The sequence below is a fragment of the Hoplias malabaricus genome, chromosome 6 (genome assembly GCF_029633855.1).
Source record: "Hoplias malabaricus isolate fHopMal1 chromosome 6, fHopMal1.hap1, whole genome shotgun sequence".
NCBI classification, from domain to species: domain Eukaryota; kingdom Metazoa; phylum Chordata; class Actinopteri; order Characiformes; family Erythrinidae; genus Hoplias; species Hoplias malabaricus.
This window is the reverse complement of record NC_089805.1, coordinates 52,815,005-52,836,495: the sequence shown is the minus strand read 5'-3', so window position 1 is coordinate 52,836,495 and position 21,491 is coordinate 52,815,005. Positions and strand designations below refer to the sequence as shown.

The 21,491-nt window shown below is 48.8% G+C and overlaps 1 protein-coding gene across 1 annotated transcript; it reads right to left on the bottom strand.

Moving 5' to 3' along the window:
- Positions 1 to 8: 8 nt before the first annotated feature.
- On the bottom strand, positions 9 to 21,412 carry ankle1 (ankyrin repeat and LEM domain containing 1). Its single transcript, XM_066674229.1, has 9 exons — positions 21,162 to 21,412; positions 18,413 to 18,565; positions 18,206 to 18,311; positions 13,948 to 14,071; positions 10,651 to 13,398; positions 9,560 to 9,722; positions 8,213 to 8,375; positions 7,220 to 7,352; positions 9 to 2,342 (listed from the first exon to the last, which is right to left on the bottom strand). Exons 1-9 carry the CDS (start codon positions 21,227 to 21,229, stop codon positions 2,170 to 2,172), a joined length of 3,831 nt encoding a protein of 1,276 aa, XP_066530326.1. The 5' UTR covers positions 21,230 to 21,412; the 3' UTR covers positions 9 to 2,169.
- Positions 21,413 to 21,491: the final 79 nt, after the last annotated feature.

Genomic DNA, 21,491 nt, shown 5'->3' with positions numbered 1-21,491 from the left:
GTGAAAAAGGAGCCAGGACTGAAACGCCACTAATTTACCCTCTTCAGATTCTGTTAATTCCTCTTAGTTTCTATTTTGTTTATTTGATGATCATTGTTTACTGAGGTAAATGTCAGCGGTAGCGGGTTAGAGGAACAGACTTAAATCAGAGGAGAGGTGAACGTGGAGTAGATTTACTTTATGACCTCACACTGCTCTTTATGATAATGCTGAATGGTGCTCTGGTTAAATATGTTCCCATAATTATGACATTTGACTTAATCAAGTTTCTCAAACCACATTTACATCATATCATCAGGGGTTTAATATTAACCCAGGACTGAACCTAACACTGACATAAAGAAGGAGAACAAACGACTCAGTCTTACGTCTAAGTGTTTATGGATGAAACAGAGGAAGACACACAGACACAGATTCAAGACTCTACACAGTTCTCTCACACACTCACAGAACCAGGTCTGAAACACACGCCACATTTATAAAAAGAAACTTTCACAAGAGGCTCAAATTCATCCTGATTTTACATCACACACAAACTAATGCATTCATTTTCCAGTTTCCACATCAATGCAGAAAAATAAAGACATTTTTAATGGTGTTGCATCTGTGCGTCATCTTTTACACAATCACAGAAGCACAAACAACACTCACTGGTTATTGATTACTGATGATGAAGTTGAGACAAGCCCGTGTCTGTTTATAGGAGGAGCCTAAGGGACGTTATTAAAGACGAGTCCTGTCTCAGTCAGAACACTCCAGCATCAGATTTACTCTGAAAATATTCACCAATCCAATTATTGTGTTAAATCATTATCTAAATCTAGTGTCCAGTCATGGGCCAAGAAACAGCTCCAACTCTTCCTCTATCAGAACTTTACACAAAACTACTCACTGTCGCCCCCTCAAGGCCCATCTCTCAGTACACGCTGATCCCTGATGATGCCCCAGCCATCTGTAAATGGCTCAACTGTCTTTCAGCATTGCTGGAGTTTTATACCCTCTGTCCACTCTCTGTCCACTCTGTGAGACACTCCTCCCTCGTTGGTCCACCTTGTAGATGTAAAGTCAGAGACAGCAGCTCATCTGTCGCTGCACAGTGTGTGTCGGTCGTCCTCTCCTTCATCAGAGTCACAGGACCCTGTTTTTGCTCATTGGTGGTGGTGGTGCGAGTGGATCAAACACAGCAGTGCTGCTGGACTTTTTAAACCCCTCAGTGTCGCTGCTGGACTGAGAATAGTCCACCGAACAAAAACATCCAGCCGACAGCGTCCTGTGGACAATCCACTTTGGTCAAGTGATGGGGTCCTGGGTGTGAGAGGCCTAGTGACAAAGTGGCATCCCCCTGGTTCTGCTTCAGTTCTAGTGGCTTTAAGTGATTTAATCCAGTGTTGGTCTTTTCCAGTAATTTATTTATAACATTATCAGTTCATTAGATTTATTTAGAAATAATTCATTTTCTGGATAAAAATCACCCAAAGCAGGGTTAGACTCAGAGACAGAGCAGCTCTAATCCTGTAGGAGCAGGGTTAGACTCAGAGACAGAGCAGCTCTGATCCTGTAGGAGCAGGGTTAGACTCAGAGACAGAGCAGCTCTGATCCTGTAGGAGCAGGGTTAGACTCAGAGACAGAGCAGCTCTGATCCTGTAGGAGCAGGGTTAGACTCAGAGACAGAGCAGCTCTGATCCTGTAGGAGCAGGGTTAGACTCAGAGACAGAGCAGCTCTGATCCTGTAGGAGCAGGGTTAGACTCAGAGACAGAGCAGCTCTGATCCTGTAGGAGCAGGGTTAGACTCAGAGACAGAGCAGCTCTGATCCTGTAGGAGCAGGGTTAGACTCAGAGACAGAGCAGCTCTGATCCTGTAGGAGCAGGGTTAGACTCAGAGACAGAGCAGCTCTGATCCTGTAGGAGCAGGGTTAGACTCAGAGACAGAGCAGCTCTGAGGTGGGAGTCTGAGGAACAGAAGACTACCAGCGCTGTGTTACGCTGTCTGATCTCTCTCATATAAAAAGTGCTAACGCTAATGCTAGTGAAGTATGAGCTTAACGCTGTGTTCACTCACTGAACTACATGAGGTGGCCACTTTATCAGAACCATCCCTTCCCTCCAGGGAACACAGTTCCAGCGCTGGGGCCCTGACCACGCCACCTCCCGGATGTTCTGATGGAGAGATCAGTGTCCGAGCCGGATGTCTGCCGGTCTCAGCTGCCTCTCTCCCTCGGCCAGAAAGATCTGCATGGCTCGGTACAGCAGGTGGACGCCCAGCTCCCTCTTCCTCCGGGCCGTCCAGGTGGACACCAGCCCATAATAGTCCCCTCTCTTCTGATTGGTCAGCATCTTCACACCTGTCAACACAAAGGTTGAAAATCAGGGAAGGTTTAGACTGAGGCAGTCCCTAAGGCCCCGGGGTTGGGGACCCGCTCTGTGGAGGATAAACCACTGCATTCAGGAACGACAGAGCACTTCGACTGAAAACAACAATCATTTTAGAAAAAACACTTCAAAATGTAACAATGTTCAGATGGAGATCCTCATTTGTAAATCGTCCAACGCCAGACTCGCACGTTCTTTTGGGTACAATACTATCCCCAAGAACACTTCGCTTTGTCCTGAATATCACACTATTATCACACAAAAAAATACTAGACTTTTTATTTACTGTTGTGATTATATGTTTTAATCAACCTCTAACAAAAATATAACCCAACTATGCTGATCTAGCACTGATTCAACTGAGGACAATCTCATTAATCACAATTAATTTCAGACATTATTCATTTGTTCATGGTCTGTAAACGTTATCCAGTTCAGGGCAGCGGAGGGTCCGAAGCCTACCCAGAATGGGTACAAGGCAAGAACACACCCTGGAGGGGGCGCCAGTCCTTCACAGAGCGACACACACTCACTTGCACCTATGGAAAATTTCTCCAACCCAAGTACCAACGAGTTTTTGGAGCGTGGGAGGAAACCAGAGCGTGTAATGTTCTCCCCGTGTCTACATGGGTTTCCTCCGGGTGACTGTCTGTGAGGAGTGTGGTGTGTTCTCCCCGTGTCTGCGTTGGTTTCCTCCGGGTGACTGTCTGTGAGGAGTGTGGTGTGTTCTCCCCGTGTCTGCGTGGGTTTCCTCCGGGTGACTGTCTGTGAGGAGTGTGGCGTGTTCTCCCAGTGTTTGCGTGGGTTTCCTCCGGGTGACTGTCTGTGAGGAGTGTGGCGTGTTCTCTCTGTGTCTGCGTGGGTTTCCTCCGGGTGACTGTCTGTGAGGAGTGTGGTCTGTTCTCCCCGTGTCTGTGTGGGTTTCCTCCGGGTGACTGTCTGTGAGGAGTGTGGTGTGTTCTCCCCGTGTTTGCGTGGGTTTCCTCCGGGTGACTGTCTGTGAGGAGTGTGGTGTGTTCTCCCCGTGTTTGCGTGGGTTTCCTCCGGGTGACTGTCTGTGAGGAGTGTGGCGTGTTCTCCCCGTGTCTGTGTGGGTTTCCTCCGGGTGACTGTCTGTGAGGAGTGTGGTGTGTTCTCTCTGTGTCTGCGTGGGTTTCCTCCGGGTGACTGTCTGTGAGGAGTGTGGTGAGTTCTCCCAGTGTTTGCGTGGGTTTCCTCCGGGTGACTGTCTGTGAGGAGTGTGGCGTGTTCTCCCCGTGTCTGCGTGGGTTTCCTCCGGGTGACTGTCTGTGAGGAGTGTGGTGTGTTCTCCCCGTGTCTGTGTGGGTTTCCTCCGGGTGACTGTCTGTGAGGAGTGTGGTGTGTTCTCCCCGTGTTTGCGTGGGTTTCCTCCGGGTGACTGTCTGTGAGGAGTGTGGCGTGTTCTCCCCGTGTCTGCGTGGGTTTCCTCCGGGTGACTGTCTGTGAGGAGTGTGGTGTGTTCTCCCCGTGTCTGTGTGGGTTTCCTCCGGGTGACTGTCTGTGAGGAGTGTGGTGTGTTCTCCCCGTGTCTGCGTGGGTTTCCTCCGGGTGACTGTCTGTGAGGAGTGTGGTGTGTTCTCCCTGTGTCTGCGTGGGTTTCCTCCGGGTGACTGTCTGTGAGGAGTGTGGTGTGTTCTCCCTGTGTCTGCGTGGGTTTCCTCCGGGTGACTGTCTGTGAGGAGTGTGGCGTGTTCTCCCCGTGTTTGCGTGGGTTTCCTCCGGGTGACTGTCTGTGAGGAGTGTGGCGTGTTCTCCCCGTGTCTGCGTGGGTTTCCTCCGGGTGACTGTCTGTGAGGAGTGTGGTGTGTTCTCTCTATGTCTGCGTGGGTTTCCTCCGGGTGCTCTGGTTTCCTCCCACGCTCCAAAAACTCGTTGGTAGGTGGATTGGAGACTCAAAATTGTCTATAGGTGTGAGTGTGTGAGTGACAGTGTGTTGCCCTGTGAAGGACTGGCGCCCCCTCCAGGGTGTGTTCCCGCCTTGTACCCAGTGATTCTGGGTAGGCTCCGGACCCACCGCTGCACTGAACTGGATAACGTTTACAGACCATAAACAAATGAATAATGTCTGAAATTAATTGTGATTAATGAGATTGTCCTTTCTTAAGAATCAGTGCTAGATCAGCATAGTTGGGTTATATGTTTTTCACTGCGGGATCACACTGGCACTTGGTCAGAAGTTTACTGCAGTAAAGATCAGGTTTGTTATTTAGATCTCCTCTCACTGTGGGATCAGTCTGGCACTTGGTCAGAAGGGTAGAGCAGTAAAGATCAGGTTTGTTATTTAGATCTCCTCTCACTGTGGGATCACTCTGGCACTTGGTCAGAAGTTTACTGCAGTAAAGATCAGGTTTGTTATTTAGATCTCCTCTCACTGTGGGATCAGTCTGGCACTTGGTCAGAAGGGTAGAGCAGTAAAGATCAGGTTTGTTATTTAGATCTCCTCTCACTGTGGGATCAGTCTGGCACTTGGTCAGAAGGGTAGAGCAGTAAAGATCAGGTTTGTTATTTAGATCTCCTCTCACTGTGGGATCACTCTGGCACTTGGTCAGAAGTTTACTGCAGTAAAGATCAGGTTTGTTATTTAGATCTCCTCTCACTGTGGGATCAGTCTGGCACTTGGTCAGAAGGGTAGAGCAGTAAAGATCAGGTTTGTTATTTAGATCTCCTCTCACTGTGGGATCACTCTGGCACTTGGTCAGAAGTTTACTGCAGTAAAGATCAGGTTTGTTATTTAGATCTCCTCTCACTGTGGGATCAGTCTGGCACTTGGTCAGTTTACTGCAGTAAAGATCAGGTTTGTTATTTAGATCTCCTCTCACTGTGGGATCACTCTGGCACTTGGTCAGTTTACTGCAGTAAAGATCAAGTTACTGCAGTTAAAGATCATGCCATAAGTGACTTCCAAAACACACACCCGGATGGACTGTTTATTGTTGCTGGACATTTTAATCATGCTAATCTCAAGAAAGTGTTCCCTAAAAATTCCACCAGTATGTGAACTTTGCTACGAGAGGAGCGAACACGCTGGATCTTGTTTACACAAACGTTCCAGACGCGTACAGGGCAGAGCCCCGTCCCCACCTCGGACACTCAGATCACATGTCTGTTATGCTAATTCCTGCATACAGACCCATCATCAGGCGATCGAAACCTGTCCTGAAAGAGGTGAAAATCTGGCCATCAGAAGCAATCTCTACTCTTCAGGACTGTTTCGAGTGCACTGACTGGGACGTGTTCAGAGAGGCTGCAACTTACAGCAACACAATCAACCTGGAGGAGTACGCATCATCAGTGACCAGCTACATAGAGAAGTGCATCGATGATGTGACCATCTCCAAGACCATCACCATCCGCTCCAACCAGAAGCCGTGGATGAATGCAGAGGTGCGTGCGCTGCTGAAGGCTAGAGATGTTGCTTTCAAATCAGGCGATAAGGCAGCCCTGAGAACAGCGAGGGCCAAACTCTCCAGAGCTATCAGAGAGGCAAAGCGTGCACACGGCCAGATCATTCACAGCCACTTCCAGAGCAGTAGAGACATTCGGCGCATGTGGCAGGGCATCCAGAGCATCACCAGCTACAAGACTACACCACCTGCTTGTGACGGAAATGCTTCCCTACCAGACGTGCTGAACCATCTCTATGCATGGTTTGAGGCACAGAACAACGTAACGGCGAGAAAGTTCACCCCTTCTCCCAGTGACCAGGTGCTGTCTTTTACTGCAGCCGATGTGAGGAAAACTCTATGCAGAGTCGACCCGCGGAAAGCTGCTGGACCAGACAACATTGCTGGCAGAGTGCTCAGAGAATGTGCAGACCAGCTTGCTGATGTCTTCACTGATATCTTCAACATCTCTCTTAGCAGCGCCATTGTTCCAACATGCTTTAAGAACACCACCATCATCCCTGTGCCTAAGAATTCTTCTGTGTCCTGCCTCAATGACTATCGTCCCGTTGCACTCACACCGGTCATCACAAAGTGCTTCGAGAGGCTCGTCATGAGGCACATCAAAACCCTACTTCCCCCCACACTGGACCCTCTACAGTTCGCGTATCGTCCTAACCGTTCAACGGACGATGCCATATCCACCACGCTCCACCTGGCACTCACTGACCTGGACAAGAAAGACACATATGCCCGAATGCTGTTCATAGACTTCAGCTCAGCATTCAACACCATCATTCCTCAGCACCTGATCAGGAAGCTGAATATACTGGGCCTCAACATTGTCAGGAATACCAAATTCCTTGGTGTTCACCTAGCGGATGATCTCACCTGGTCCACTAACACCTGTAACATCAGAAAGAAAGCCCAGCAACGCCTCTATTTTCTGCAAAGGCTGAAGAAGGCTCATCTCCCCCCTCCAATTCTCACCACTTTCTACAGAGGAGTCATCGAGAGCATTATGAACTTATGGTTTTGTATTGTCTTGTATTGCATTGTATTGTATTGTATTGTACTGTATGGACATTGTTTTGTATTTTCTTAGCCATATCTTTTGCACTTTAATGTGTATGCACTGTTTTATGTTGCTTTGCACTAGTTGCACTTTAATGTTGTGTATTGTCTTATGTAGCACCTTGGTCCTGGAGGAACGCTGTTTCGTTTCACTGTGTACTGTAAACACTGTATACTGCTGAAATGACAATAAATTTCATGAACTTGAACTTGAGGTTTGTTATTTAGATCTCCTCTCACTGTGGGATCAGTCTTGCACTTGGTCAGAAGGGTACAGAAATAAAATAGTGATTTAATCATGCTTCCTGAAACCACACTGTTAAAGAGACCCTGTGCCCAGTGCATGCCACCCGTGCTTCCTCTGACCGTACCGATAGCGTCCACCAAGCAGGCCTCCCGGGTGTAGGCTTCCACTGGGATCACATTCTGGAAGCAGTGCAGCGAGATGACCCCCTGCCCACAGCTCCACACCTGCAGGATGTGCTGCACCTTCAGACACAGCTTCTACAGAGACACAGGGGACAAAGGGGACATCAGAGAGCTGCATCTGCTCATTCACTATGTTCACTTCGTCACTTACATTCTCACACATACACACACACATACCTCAGTATGGTTCACAGGAACCTCATTTCTACTGTTTCATTTGATGTTTGTTCTCATTAGTATTCTCCTCCAAACATGTTGAAATTAATAATGCTCTGGATTATATTCAGTTGGCTCTAAAAAAAGACTTTAAGCCCCCAGTCTGAAATCAATGGATTCTCTCAGAAGGCCTTAAAACTCCAGAGAGTTGAGCACTGTTTGTTGAAAAACTGAATTACAGAAATAAACACCTGAAATATTAATTTAAATCCAGGGAGCCATACCCGCTGCTTTCTCTGTACAAGTGCGGCCCTTTCCCTTTCCTGTTTCTGGGCTGTAGTAAGGGTAACTCCCCCATGTTCACTTTCACCAGCTCCCCCTTCTCCATCAGCGTACAGCCACAGTGAACTGACACTACATTAAAACACTTTAAGACGTATTTGTACACCTGATGTGTGTGTTGAGTGCTGTTAAAACAAACACATTAATGCACAGGAAATGTGATGATTTATCAGTGGACAGAATCAGTGAAGAGGAGTCCACTCCCATAGATTCGACTCAGTTTCGGGTTGTGATTGCAGCTGCGGTAGTTTGTTTGCTTGTGTGTGTGTGTGTGTGTGTGTGTGTAGATGTCTAAATACAGAGCTCATGGCTCCTGATGATAATGTGTGTTGGCTGTGGCTCTGTGTCCGATAGTTCAGCCGCCTCCGATCTAAATTAAACAGCGTGCATATTGAGGAGGTCCATGTAAAAAGAGTAAAAAGGGGATACTCGCAGACCTTGGAGGTTTTGTCTCCTCTGAAGTACTCCAGCGCCTCGTAGAGGTGGCTGTAGGGTCTGGAGCGTTTTCCTTTCCCGATGTAAAAGATGGACCTGATGAAAGTCTGGAAACACTCCTGAGGAGTCATTGTGTGGCTGCGGAACGGGAGGTTCTTTGTCACTCTGTAGGAGAAGGGATGAGATTAGTTAGAGACTACGTACGCTGCAGTACCGTCTCCACCGTGTCTCGTTTATTGCATTGTATTATTTGTCTTTTGTTTACATTCTTATTTTTTTATTTAAACTCTTTAACATTTTTAATTCTTCTACTGTAACGTTTCTGTACTGTTCTGTAAAGCACTTTGTATTACCGCTGTGTCAGAAAGGTGCTCTGTAATTAACCCTAGCTTTGTTCCTGGGAGTTTCATTGAATTTTTGTGATGTAACGTGATCCGACTCTGAAATTTAAAGTATTACTCTCTGCTCTAAAACAAAGCTTCACTGAGGTAGAGAGGGAGACGAGTTCTCACAGTGGGAAATGTGCTCCGTGCTTTAGCCTATCTTCCCGGCCTCTCGGGGCCGACCGCGGCCCGGCCTCTCGGGACTGACTGCAGCCCGGTCTCTGCGGACCGACCTCGGCTCAGTCTCTCGGGACTGACTGTGGCCCAGTCTCTCGGGACTGACCTCGGCACCGTCCTCTGTCGGGTCTCTCTGGACTAACCGTGGCCCAGTCTCTTAGGACTGATCTCGGCCCGGTCTCTCAGGACCGACCTTGGCCCGGTCTCTCAGGACCGACCTTGGCCCGGTCTCTCAGGACCGACCTTGGCCCGGTCTCTCAGGACCGACCTTGGCCCGGTCTCTCAGGACCGACCTTGGCCCGGTCTCTCAGGACCGACCTTGGCCCGGTCTCTCAGGACCGACCTTGGCCCGGTCTCTCAGGACCGACCTTGGCCCGGTCTCTCAGGACCGACCTTGGCCCGGTCTCTCAGGACCGACCTTGGCCCGGTCTCTCAGGACCGACCTTGGCCCGGTCTCTCTGGACCGACCTCGGCCCGGTCTCTCGGGACTGACCTCGGCACCGTCCTCTGTCGGGTCTCTCTGGACTAACCTGGCCCAGTCTCTTGGGACCGACCTTGGCCCAGTCTCTCTGGACCGACCTCGGCACCGTCCTCTGTCGGGTCTCTCTGGACTAACCTGGCCCAGTCTCTTGGGACCGACCTCGGCCCGGTCTCTCAGGACTGACTGTGGCGCAGTCTCTCAGGACCTCGGCTCAGTACCAGAAACTTTACTGGAGGACAGGTTCAGGAGTACTGAATAATGAGCTGATGTTCCTAGACGGTCTCCTGGTCAGAAAAGTGAAGACGTACCTGGGGTCCAGGAGCAGGTAGTTGAAGCTAGATTTTATTATCCCCTCCCTCCATTTCTTCTTCTGATCCGGCTGATCAAACTGTTCAGACAGAGCAAACTCGTCCGCTGCAGAGTCGGGCAGAACGAACCAACGCAGGACTTTACTGAGCTCCGGGCTGTAACCTGAACAACACAACACAGCACATCACAGTTCAACACACCACAGCACACTGAGAGAACAGACTTTACATCTTCACAACATCGCCAAGATTAGAAATGCCTTATCCCTGCAGGACGCAGACACATTAGTACATGCCTTTTTCACTTCAAGGCTTGACTACTGTAACGCACTACTGTCAGGACGCACCAGCAGAACTTCAGCTAGTTTAAAATGCTGCAGCCAGGGTCCACACTAAAACTAGAGAATGTGAACATATCAGTCCAGGTCTATCACCACTTCATTGGCTGCCTGTAAAATTCCACATCAATTACAAAACTCTGTTATTAACATATAAAGCCCTACATGGGCTCGCTCCTGAATACCTTCAAGATACAATTTCCTACTATGAGCCTCCACCATTTTACATTCTTTACATTTTTACATTTCATGTTAAAACTGTGTCTTTACTGGAACTCTGTGAAGCTGCTTTGTGACATCAGCTGTAAAAGGCGTTGTACAAATAAATTTGATTTACTGAGCTCCAGGCTTTAAACTACACAAACACTTTAACACATATTTCTACACCGAATACAGTGTTTAATATCAATTCCGGTGGAGGTAGGAACTAAATGACGTGTATGTGTTTTGGAGTGTGTGTCAGGGGCTCTAAAATATTCCACAGAACTGGGCACTGCAGAACACGTTTGGGAATCGTGGGCTTAGACCACGATGAAGAGTATTTCTGCTTTTTGTGTTCGAGTCTCGAAGACGTGAGGAGAGTGGGGCAGATGCTCAGTTTGTGGAGGGTGTGATGTTGTGATGTCACACATCAGGGTTAGTGTTAGGCCTCTTCTTCTGAGTAGACTCATGTTGGTTGTAAATAAAACTGTGGCGAAGTGAAAACTGTGATTCTGCTGTAGAATAAAACTCCTCTGTGTCTGTGCTTCGTACCTGCGAAGGCGTTTGGGTCCTCGGCTGGTTCTCTGGATGCTGCTGCGCTGACCGTGCTCTGCAGGGAGTGTAGTTTCTGGACGTACAGCGGGCGGGTTTGAGCGTTTATGGGTCCAGGACGTTCTCCCAGCTCCACTAATCTGCGTCTCAGCTCTCGATCAGTCAGCCCTGAGGCCTTCTGAGCATCCTCTGCTCCCGGCAGGCGGTTCTCTTTACCTTTATCCGGGCTCTTGGCCAGAGAGCGCCAGTCGTAGAGGACGGTGTCCTCGCTGGTGGATGTGAGGACGCTGGAGCTCAGGGAGGTGCTGGAGGTTGGAGGGACGTGGGTCTCTATCAGCTCATGGCCTTCCTCCGTGTCAGTGTAGAGATACTCCACCGGCTCGTCCATGTCCATAATCATGGGACGTCCTCCAGGTGTGTAGGACAGGTTCGCCAGGGTTTGGGGCCTGGAACAGTCATACAGCCGACTCATGCTGTACCTGGGCGTACACCCTGAGGAGGAACCTTCAGTTCTGCACCTCTGAGTGCCGGACAAATCCAAACTAGAGCTCGAACCGGACTCCAGACTCAAAGACTCCTCCTGAGAGTCTGATCCACACTCCATTCCCTTCTTTCTGCCTCCTCCCTCTCCCTCTTCTTCTGTCCCTTTGCTAGAACTTCCTTTTAAAGTCCTGTCCCTATTCCTCTGAGAGTTGGGCCAATCCACACTGGAGCTAGGACCAGACTCCAGACTGAAAGACTCTTCCTGGGAGTCGGTTCCACACTCGGTTCCCTTCTCTCTTCGTGTTGCCTCAGTAGAACTAGACAGGTCTGACGTTAAAAAGTCTTCCTCAAGAACTGGAAGATGTCTTTTACTACAACCGTCTGCCGTCCTGACCCTAGTGGACCAATTCTTGGGCCTGTCAGATCTAGAACCTGCTTCCAGAGTCAGAGGTTCTTCTGGCATGTCTGTTTCACAGCTTTGCACCGAGGAATCTCTCAGCCTTTGTCTCCCTTCACTGGAACTGGACACGTCTGAGGTTAGGAACTCGTTTTCTACATCAAACGTTGGAGAAGTTCGTTTACTAGAACTCTGAGTCTGGGGACAGGTGCTAGCTCTAGCTCTGATTGGTCTAACCCTCAGAGGAACTGAGACAGGAATTTGGGGAATGTCCAAACATTCCTCCCGAGTGTCCAGTCCATGCCTGGGGTGTTTTAATCCACTCCATCCTTTGTCTGGTGCTTGAATATTCACCACAGCTGGTTCTGGTCCTGTGTCTGAGGTCAAGGTGGACATGTCTGAGGTTAAAAACCTATCTTCTTCCACAGAACTTTCTAAACTTTCACCAGAACCAGCTCCACCTCCTTCTGATTCCTCCTCAGGCGCAGAGTCAGACAAGCTCCTGGAGATGATCAGCGTCTCTGCTTGACTTGGACGTTCCAGTGAACCCTGATTGTCCCCCAAGCCTCTGTCTTCACTCCTGGGGAGTATAAAGGTGTCTGCCTGGCTTCCAGAGACAATCACAGTGTCCGCTTGGCTCGGGTGCTCACATGAGGCCTGGACTGATGACATGTGAAGGTTCCTCAGGCCAGTGTCGATGCCTCTGAGGCTGTCTTCCTCTAAACGATGCCCAGAGGGAGCTTCGTCTGGGGTGTAAGGGGATCTGGGAGTGTTTCGACGTGTCCTGAAGGGTGTTGGGAGGGTCTCCTCGAAGAGAGAGGAGGTAGAGGGCAGAGACGGAGAGAAATTAAAGGATTTCTGAGAACAGCGGCTCAGTCTGGAGCGTGTCCGGCCGGTTACGAACGGGCTCGGGGTCAGAGAAATCTCCTCCAGCCTTTCTTCCAGGCATTTCTCCTGGGCGAGGGGTTTCAGGCTTGAGGTGAGGTTTATCTTCTCAGACACTTCAGTGTCTGCAGCCTCTGTGTCCCACCCAATGGAACAGAGATTACTTTCAGCTGGAGTTTGATTTCTGCCAGGTTCATCCTCCAAAGGCACTGGACCTTCAATGGCAGTCTTATACGGGTCACTGTCAGAGCTGCTGTATTTACTAGATCCACTACTACTGCAGACGTGGCCTTTCAGATCATTAACGTCACTAACAAACACGTCATCCTCTTCATTTCTATCATCAGGGGAATCCTCCATCAGGGCTGAACCCACTACCGTCTTCTCCAGGTCTTCCTGCAGCATGCTGCCCCCTCTACAGAACACAAACACCTCGTCTGGGGAGGTCACGTCAATGCCCTGGTTCTGCAAAACCGTGGCCATTCGTTCTGAGTCCAGAAAGCTGGAATACTGGGAGAAATCCACCGAGCTGTCCTCCACCTCTCCCTCACAGCTCTGGACTGGAGACTGAGCTGGAAAATACTCATTTGAATCCCTAAACGTCACGCTCTTCCTCCCGGACCCACTCCCCTGAGCAGAACGCCTCCAATCCGCACAGAGGCCTTCGCTCGTGTGCAGCGGTGCCCCCTCTGGACTGTGTTTAAAGTCCATAACGGACAGGCGAGTGCTGGACAGGACTGGAGGAACGGCCCCACAGTCTCCAGTCCCATCGAACGCCTCACTCTCTCTCACGTGAAGCCCAGTGACGTCCGAGAGCCAGGAGTGGTGCGCTCCTTGCACCCGGGACCAGCTGGGCCTGTTAATCCCAGAGTTCCGGAAAAGGCTGGACTGCCGAGTGCTGCTCAGAGGATCGTCTCCCAGATCGCTCAGGACGGACGAGATGTCAAAGCTGCAGTCCCTCATGGAGTGGCCAGAGTACAGCGCTGTTAAAGAGAGGACAAGACCATTTTATTTCATTATTATAACAAACATTACACTGTTCTATAATGAATAATCAGTACAAACGAGTCTAAAGTACTCAAATCCCATTCCAGCTGAGCTGACACTCTTCTACGCTCTGTGTCCCTCACTCTGTAATCCTCAGACGTATTCACACGTTCACACTGAGATAAACAAACCCTGCCTCTGGGAACACTCCACTGTAAGGCTTTGAGGAGATAAATACACAGCGCACATTTAACTCAGAGGGAGCGAGTCTATTCACACAGACCACCATTGGCTCAGGAGCAGCACACTGCTCTTCTCTTATTGGAGATTAATGCTCTGATAATTATAAATATAAATTAAGGTACACTGGGGCGTGGCCTATGTAAACGACATATTCAGGGAAATGTGTTAAATTACATATTCAAACAGCTTTTGCTATTACTGTTTATTTTATTCTTTACTAGGGGTGTGTCTGATAACCCCAGAGGGTGGTGTGAATGTAAATGAGTTGATTAATATTAATATGAATAAGTCCCTCCTCTTACAGTACTGGAATTTGGGAAGGTCTTCATATTCCAGCTGTGGAGCCTGGGACTCGAACTCCTGGAGCAGACTCGCACACCTGCTGTTCTCCTCCTGCTTCGCCAGGTCCAGCGGCTTATTCCCGTCCTGAGAACACACACCACACACACACACACGAGAATTAAATTCAATAAAAACTATCGTAAACACAATCATTGATGTCCTCTGTGAAGACTGGACAAGGATTTGCATCAACGAGTAAAGACTGAAAGACAGAGAAATGTTATTTCTGATTTGAAAACAGAAAAATGAAACAGAAATTAAAAACAGGAAAATACTCCATCTGTTTGCTGTTGCCGGGCGACAAGGCGCATTCACTTTACACGCGGCAGAAACACGCTGTCTCAGGGTTGTGGGGAAGAACGAGAGTTTAACTTCAGGAGCATGAGGAGAATGTGGTTTAAAACGTCGAGAGTCGACTCTGTTTCTGTTTTAAACCCCTCTCTCGTCCTCACCGTCCTGCGACAGGGGGCAGAGGTTACTCTGAAATACCCAGAGTTACTTTAAGAGTCTGGTTCTGAAGCCGTGGTCCCTCTGCAGCGCCTCTGTTCACAGCGAGAGCAGAGCATACAGCCGCAGTGAACTGACTCGGTGAAGACGAGTCGACTCACAAAGATTAGATTCAACTACCAATGATTCATAGAGTCAAATCTTTTGGAGTCGACTCTGTCTCTGTGTGCAATACCTTCTGCAGTGACTTTGAATTTAAAATAAACAAATGCAAAATGTAAAACTGGTCTTAACTGATGTTAATGTGCTTTTAAATGCAGCATAAATTCCACCTATTGATTAATACATTCATTCATTGTCTGTAATCCTTATCCAGTTCAAAAGTGTACATATGTGTGTGTGACTGTGTGAGTGTGTCTCCCCCTGTGAAGGACTGGCGCCCCCTCCTGGGTGTGTTCCTGCCTTGCGCCCAGTGATTCCGGGTAGACTCCGGTAGGGTTAAAGGTGAATGAATGAATGAATGAATAATACCTGTATTATAACAGTAAAACCCTTAAAAAACGTTGGGATATTTTAAATGTAACTGACTAAATCAAAGATTAGAATGAGACTAAAAATAATATATATTTTACTCAAAAAACTAAATCAAAGTCCTAAAACTGTAATGACTTTTTCTAGAACCGAACACACTGTTGCAGCTGGACCACAGAGCACACGCCCCACTGACAAATGAATGAATGAAAGAGACCATCTGCACCCAACTTTGGGGTGTGCAGGTTCTTTTAAAGCATACGGATACAGATCTCTCCACAGTAACATTACATTATCAGCTCCTCCACTGCCTCCAGGTTTGTTGTTGATGCCAAACTGCCCTGAACTCCTCTGTGGTGGACGTAGTGTTTAACATCCACGCCAAGGGAAAGGACGTATTCAAGGGCAGTGGCGGTTACAATGTTATGACTCGTTCACACATTAAAACCTCTAAAGAAAGTGACGAGAGCACCCGGTCGTCCTTTCATACGTTTAACCACAGCAGGAGATGTTCTGAGTCAGACGAGTTCTCACAGTGGGAAATGTGCCGTGTGTTTGGCCACGGGAGCAGTGCCTGTGCAGCACATGCAGGACATACTCTAGCAGCTCACACATACGCTGACTCTGAATTTACTTTACTGTGAGGACAGTGCGAGGAGAGACAGATGAGTGAGGTGAGTGAGAAGTGAGTGTGAGGACAATGAGAGGAGAGTGCAAGGAGAGAGATACGAGAGTGAGGACAGTGTGCAGAGAGTGTGAGGACAGTGCAAGGAGGGAGAAAAGAGTGAGGTGAGTGTGAGGACAGTGAGAGGAGAGTGCGAGGAGAGAGAGGAGATTGTGCAGAGAGTGTGAGGACAGTGCGAGGAGAGTGAAATCAGTGTGAGGAGAGCGTGAGAAGAGTGAAGTCAGTGTGAGAAGAGTGAGGTGAGTGATAGGAGAGTGTGCAGAGAGTGTGAGGAGAGAGAAGAGTGAGGTGAGTGAGAGGAGAGAGTGAAATCAGTGTGAGTGCAAGGACAGTGTGAAGAGAGTGAGATGACAGTGTGAGGAGAGAGAGAGAAGAGTGAGGTGAATGAGAGGAGTGAGCAGAGAGTAAGGACAGTTAGAGGTGTGTGAAATCAGTGTGAGGTGAGCATGAGAGGAGAGTGTGCAATTGTGCAGAGAGTGAGAGGACAATGAGAGGAGAGTGCAAGGAGAGAGAGAGAAGAGTGAGTTGAGTGAGAGATCAGTGTAAGGACCGTGTGAGGAGAGAGTATGAGATGAGCGTCCGAGGAGTGTGCAGAGAGTGTGAGGACAGTGAAATCAGTGTGAGGTGAGTGACAGGAGAGTGTGAGGACAGTGCGAGGAGAGAGTGAGGAGAGTGTGTAGTGAGTGTGAGGACAGTAAGAGGAGAGTGCAAGGAGAGAGAGAAGAGTGAGTTGAGTGATAGGAGAGTGCAAGGAGAGAGAGAAGAGTGAGTTGAGTGAGAGGAGAGTGCAAGGAGAGTGTGAGAGATCAGTGTAAGGACAGTGTGAGGAGAGAGTGAGGAGAGTGAAATCAGTGTGAGGTGAGTGAGAGTATGAGGAGAGTGAAGTCAGTGTGAGATGAGCGTGAGATGAGTGTGCAGAGAGTGAGAGGAGAGTGCAAGGAGAGAGAAGAGAGTGAGGACAGTGAGAAGAGAGAGAGAAGAGTGCGCAGAGAGTAAGGACAGTTAGAGGTGTGTGAAATCATTGTGAGGTGAGTGAGAAGAGAGTAAAGTCAGTGTGGGGTGAGCATGAGAGGAGAGTGTGCAATTGTGCAGAAAGTGCAAGGACAGTGAGGAGAGTGCAAGGACAGTGAGGAGAGTACAAGGAGAGAGAGAGGACAGTGCGAAGAGAGTGAGATGACAGTGTGAGGACAGTGAGAAGAGAGAGAGAAGAGTGAGGTGAATGAGAGGAGAGTGTGCAGAGAGTAAGGACAGTTAGAGGTGTGTGAAATCATTGTGAGGTGAGTGAGAAGAGAGTGAAGTCAGTGTGGGGTGAGCATGAGAGGAGAGTGTGCAATTATGCAGAAAGTGAGAGGACAATGAGAGGAGAGTGCAAGGACAGTGAGGAGAGTGCAAGGAGAGAGAGAGGACAGTGCGAAGAGAGTGAGATGACAGTGTGAGGACAGTGAGAAGAGAGAGAGAAGAGTGAGGTGAGTGAGAGGAGAGTGTGCAGAGAGTAAGGACAGTTAGAGGTGTGTGAAATCATTGTGAGGTGAGTGAGAAGAGAGTGAAGTCAGTGTGGGGTGAGCATGAGAGGAGAGTGTGCAATTGTGCAGAAAGTGAGAGGACAATGAGAGGAGAGTGCAAGGACAGTGAGGAGAGTGCAAGGAGAGAGAGAGGACAGTGCGAAGAGAGTGAGATGACAGTGTGAGGACAGTGAGAAGAGAGAGAGAAGAGTGAGGTGAGTGAGAGGAGAGTGTGCAGAGAGTAAGGACAGTTAGAGGTGTGTGAAATCAGTGTGAGGTGAGTGAGAGGAGAGTATGCGGAGAGTGAAGTCTGTGTGAGGTGAGCGTGAGAGGAGAGTGTGCAGAGAGTGAGAGGACAATGAGAGGAGAGTGAGATAACAGTGTGAGGAGAGAGTGAGATGACAGTGTGAGGAGAGTGAGGGACAGTGTGAGGAGAGTGTGAAGACAGTGTGAGGAGAGGACAAGATAAGTTGTGTGAAAGGAGAGTGTGAAGTCAGTGTGAGGAGAGTGTGAGGACATTTTGAGGAGAGTGTGAAGTCAGTTTGAGGACAGTGTGAAGAGAGTGAGAGGAGAGAGCAAGGACAGTGTGAAGTCAGTGAGAGGACAGAGAGAGGAGACTGAGGTGAGTGAGAGGACAGTGTGAGGAGAGTGAAAGAACAGTGAGGTGAGTGAGGAGAGTGAGATGACAGTGTGAGGACAGAGAGAGGACAATGTGAAGTCAGTGTGAAGACACAGAGAGGAGTGTGATGTGAGTGAGAGGACAGTGTGAGTTGTGTGAGAGGACAGTGTGAGGAGAGTGTGAGGAGAGTGAGAGGACAGTGTGAGGAGAGTGAGAGGACAGTGTGAGGACAGAGATAGGAGACTGAGGTGAGTGTGAGGAGAGTGAGATGACAGTGTGAGGAGAGTGAGAGGAGAAAGCAAGGACAGTGTAAAGTCAGTGTGAGGACAGAGAGAGGAGACTGACGTGAGTGAGAGGACAGTGTGAGGACATTGTGAGGAGAGTGAGAGTGTGAAGTCAGTGTAAAGACGGTGTGAGGGGCAGAGGGGACAGACCTGGTCTCTGAGGCTGGGGTTTCCTCCATTGATCAGCAGCAGTCGGAGGTTCTGGTAGCAGCCCCACAGGGCAGAAATGTGCAGCGGGGTGAGACCCTCGTTCGACCTGAACACACACCACACAACAACATTCACCCCCACACTTCAGGATCATCTACTCACTCACAGACTGTATGTGTGTGTGTTTGTGGAAGAGAGGTTAATGACCTGAGGTTGGGGTCAGCTCCATGCTGAAGGAGGAGTTTGAGGCAGCGCAGTCCCTTCTCCGACTCTTTACCTGCCGCCAGGTGAACAGCAGCCAATCCCTCCACAGACAACAGGTTAGGACAAGCCCCCCGCAACAACACACACTCCACTGTCCTGTTACACACCACACAACACAACAGTTACACACACTTCACCGTCCTGTTACACACAACACAACAGTTACACACTACAGAAGGGTGATATTTGGTGGGTGTAAGGGTGGTATTATGGGTGAAAAAGTGTCGCTAGTGTGGTATTTTGGGAGTGTAAGGGTTGTATTGGGGGTGAAAGGGTGTTGTCATGGAAGTATTTTGGGGGTGTAAGGGTGGTATTAGGAGCAAAAGGGTGTTGTTAGGGTAGTGTTTTGGGTGTAAGGGTGGTATTATGGGTGAAAAGGTGTTGTCATGGAAGTATTTTGGGGGTGTTAGGGTGGTATTAGGAGCAAAAGGGTGTTGTTAGGGTAGTATTTTGTGAGTGTAATGGTATTATTAGGGGTGAAAGTGTGTCATTAAGGTGGTATTTTGTGAGTGTAATGGTCGTATTAGGGGTGAAAGGGTGTTGTTATGGTAGTATTTCGGGAAGGAAAGGGTGTTATTAGGATTGAAAGTGTGTCGTTAGGGTGGTATTTTGTGAGTGTAAGAGTGGTATTAGGAGCGTAAGGGTGTTATGGTGGTATTTTGGGTGTAAGGGTGTTATTAGGGGTGAAAGTGTGTCGTTAGGGTGGTATTTTGTGAGTGTAAGAGTGGTATTAGGAGCGTAAGGGTGTTATGGTGGTATTTTGGGTGTAAGGGTGTTATTAGGGGTGAAAGTGTGTCGTTAGGGTGGTATTTTGTGAGTGCAAGTGTGGTGTTTCGGGTGAAAGGGTGTTGTTAGGGTGGTATTTTGGGTGTTATTAGGAGTGTAAGAGTGTTGTTATGGTGGTATTTTCGGTGTAAGGGTGTTATTAGGGATGAAAGTGTGTCGTTAGGGTGGTATTTTGTGAGTGTAAGGGTGGTATTACGGTTGAAAGGGTGTTGTTAGAGTGGTATTTTGGGGGGTGTAAGGGTGGTATCAGGGGTGAAAGGGTGTTGTTATGGTGGTATTTGGGGTGTAAGGGTGGTATTAGGGGTGAAAGGGTGTTGTTATGGTGTTATTTTGGGTGTAAGGGAGGTATTGGGGTAAAAGGGCGTAGTTAGGGTGGTACTTTGTGAGTGTAAGGGTGTTATTGGGGATGAAAGGGTGTTGTTATGGTGGTATTTGGGGTGTAAGGGTGGTATTAGGGGTGAAAGGGTGTTGTTATGGTGTTATTTTGGGTGTAAGGGAGGTATTGGGGTAAAAGGGCGTAGTTAGGGTGGTACTTTGTGAGTGTAAGGGTGTTATTGGGGATGAAAGGGTATTGTTAGGGTAGTATTTTGGGGGGTGTAAGGATGGTATTAGATGTGCAAGGGTGTTCTTAGAGTGGTATTTTGGGTTCTATTAGGGGTGTAAGGGTGTTGTTATGGTGGTATTTTGGATGCAAGGGTGGTATTCGGAGCGTAGGGGTGTTATGGTTGTATTTTGGGTCAAGGGTGGCATTAGAATGAAAGGGTGTCGTTATGGTGGTATTTTGGGTGCAAGGGTGGTATTAGGGGTGAAAGTGTGTCATTAGGTTTGTTATTTTGGGAGTGTACGGGTGGTATTAGGCGTGAAAGTGTGTCTATACGGGTGAAAGGCTGTTGTTGTGGTGGTATTTTGGGTGTAAGGGTGGTATTAGGTGTGAAAGTGTGGTGTTAGGGTGGTATTAGGGGTGTAAGGGTGGTATTAAGGTGGTGTTAGGGGATAAAGGTGGTGTTAGGGGATAAAGGTGGTGTTAGGGGATAAAGGTGGTGTTAGGGGGTAAAGGTGGTGTTAGGGGATAAAGGTGGTGTTAGGGGATAAAGGTGGTGTTAGGGGATAAAGGTGGTGTTAGGGGGTAAAGGTGGTGTTAGGGGGTAAAGGTGGTGTTAGGGGGTAAAGGTGGTGTTAGGGGATAAAGGTGGTGTTAGGGGATAAAGGTGGTGTTAGGGGGTAAAGGTGGTGTTAGGGGGTAAAGGTGGTGTTAGGGGGTAAATGTGGTGTTAGGGGGTAAAGGTGGTGTTAGGGGATAAAGGTGGTGTTAGGGGGTAAAGGTGGTGTTAGGGGGTAAAGGTGGTGTTAGGGGATAAAGGTGGTGTTAGGGGGTAAAGGTGGTGTTAGGGGGTAAAGGTGGTGTTAGGGGATAAAGGTGGTGTTAGGGGGTAAAGGTGGTGTTAGGGGATAAAGGTGGTGTTAGGGGGTAAAGGTGGTGTTAGGGGATAAAGGTGGTGTTAGGGGATAAAGGTGGTGTTAGGGGGTAAAGGTGGTGTTAGGGGATAAAGGTGGTGTTAGGGGGTAAAGGTGGTGTTAGGGGATAAAGGTGGTGTTAGGGGGTAAAGGTGGTGTTAGGGGATAAAGGTGGTGTTAGGGGATAAAGGTGGTGTTAGGGGGTAAAGGTGGTGTTAGGGGATAAAGGTGGTGTTAGGGGATAAAGGTGGTGTTAGGGGGTAAAGGTGGTGTTAGGGGGTAAAGGTGGTGTTAGGGGATAAAGGTGGTGTTAGGGGGTAAAGGTGGTGTTAGGGGGTAAAGGTGGTGTTAGGGGGTAAATGTGGTGTTAGGGGGTAAAGGTGGTGTTAGGGGGTAAAGGTGATATTAGGGTGAAGTAAGAAGGTTAGTATGGAGTCAGGGTGGTGTTTACCTCAGATCTCCTTTGTTGACAGCGGTGAGGAGGGACACTGTGTCTCCGCGGCTCCGGCTTGAACTCATTCTCCCGGGGATTCGGACTCGGTTCTGCGATTAAAGCGTGTTTTTCTCCGGAGTCCGCTCCTCTCCTGCTGCCGATCCGCACAGACCCCGCCTCAGGGAGGTTCTGAGCGGGTTCTGAAGGTGAACCAGCCCCTGAAATCACCTATTTATTTCTCTTCACTCCAGAGAAACTCGGGGCTCAGATTAAATTTCCCTCCCTTCTGTTTGTGTGGTTTTCTCCGCGGAGACTCTGCTCTGAGCCACAGCGCCACCTGCCGCAGCG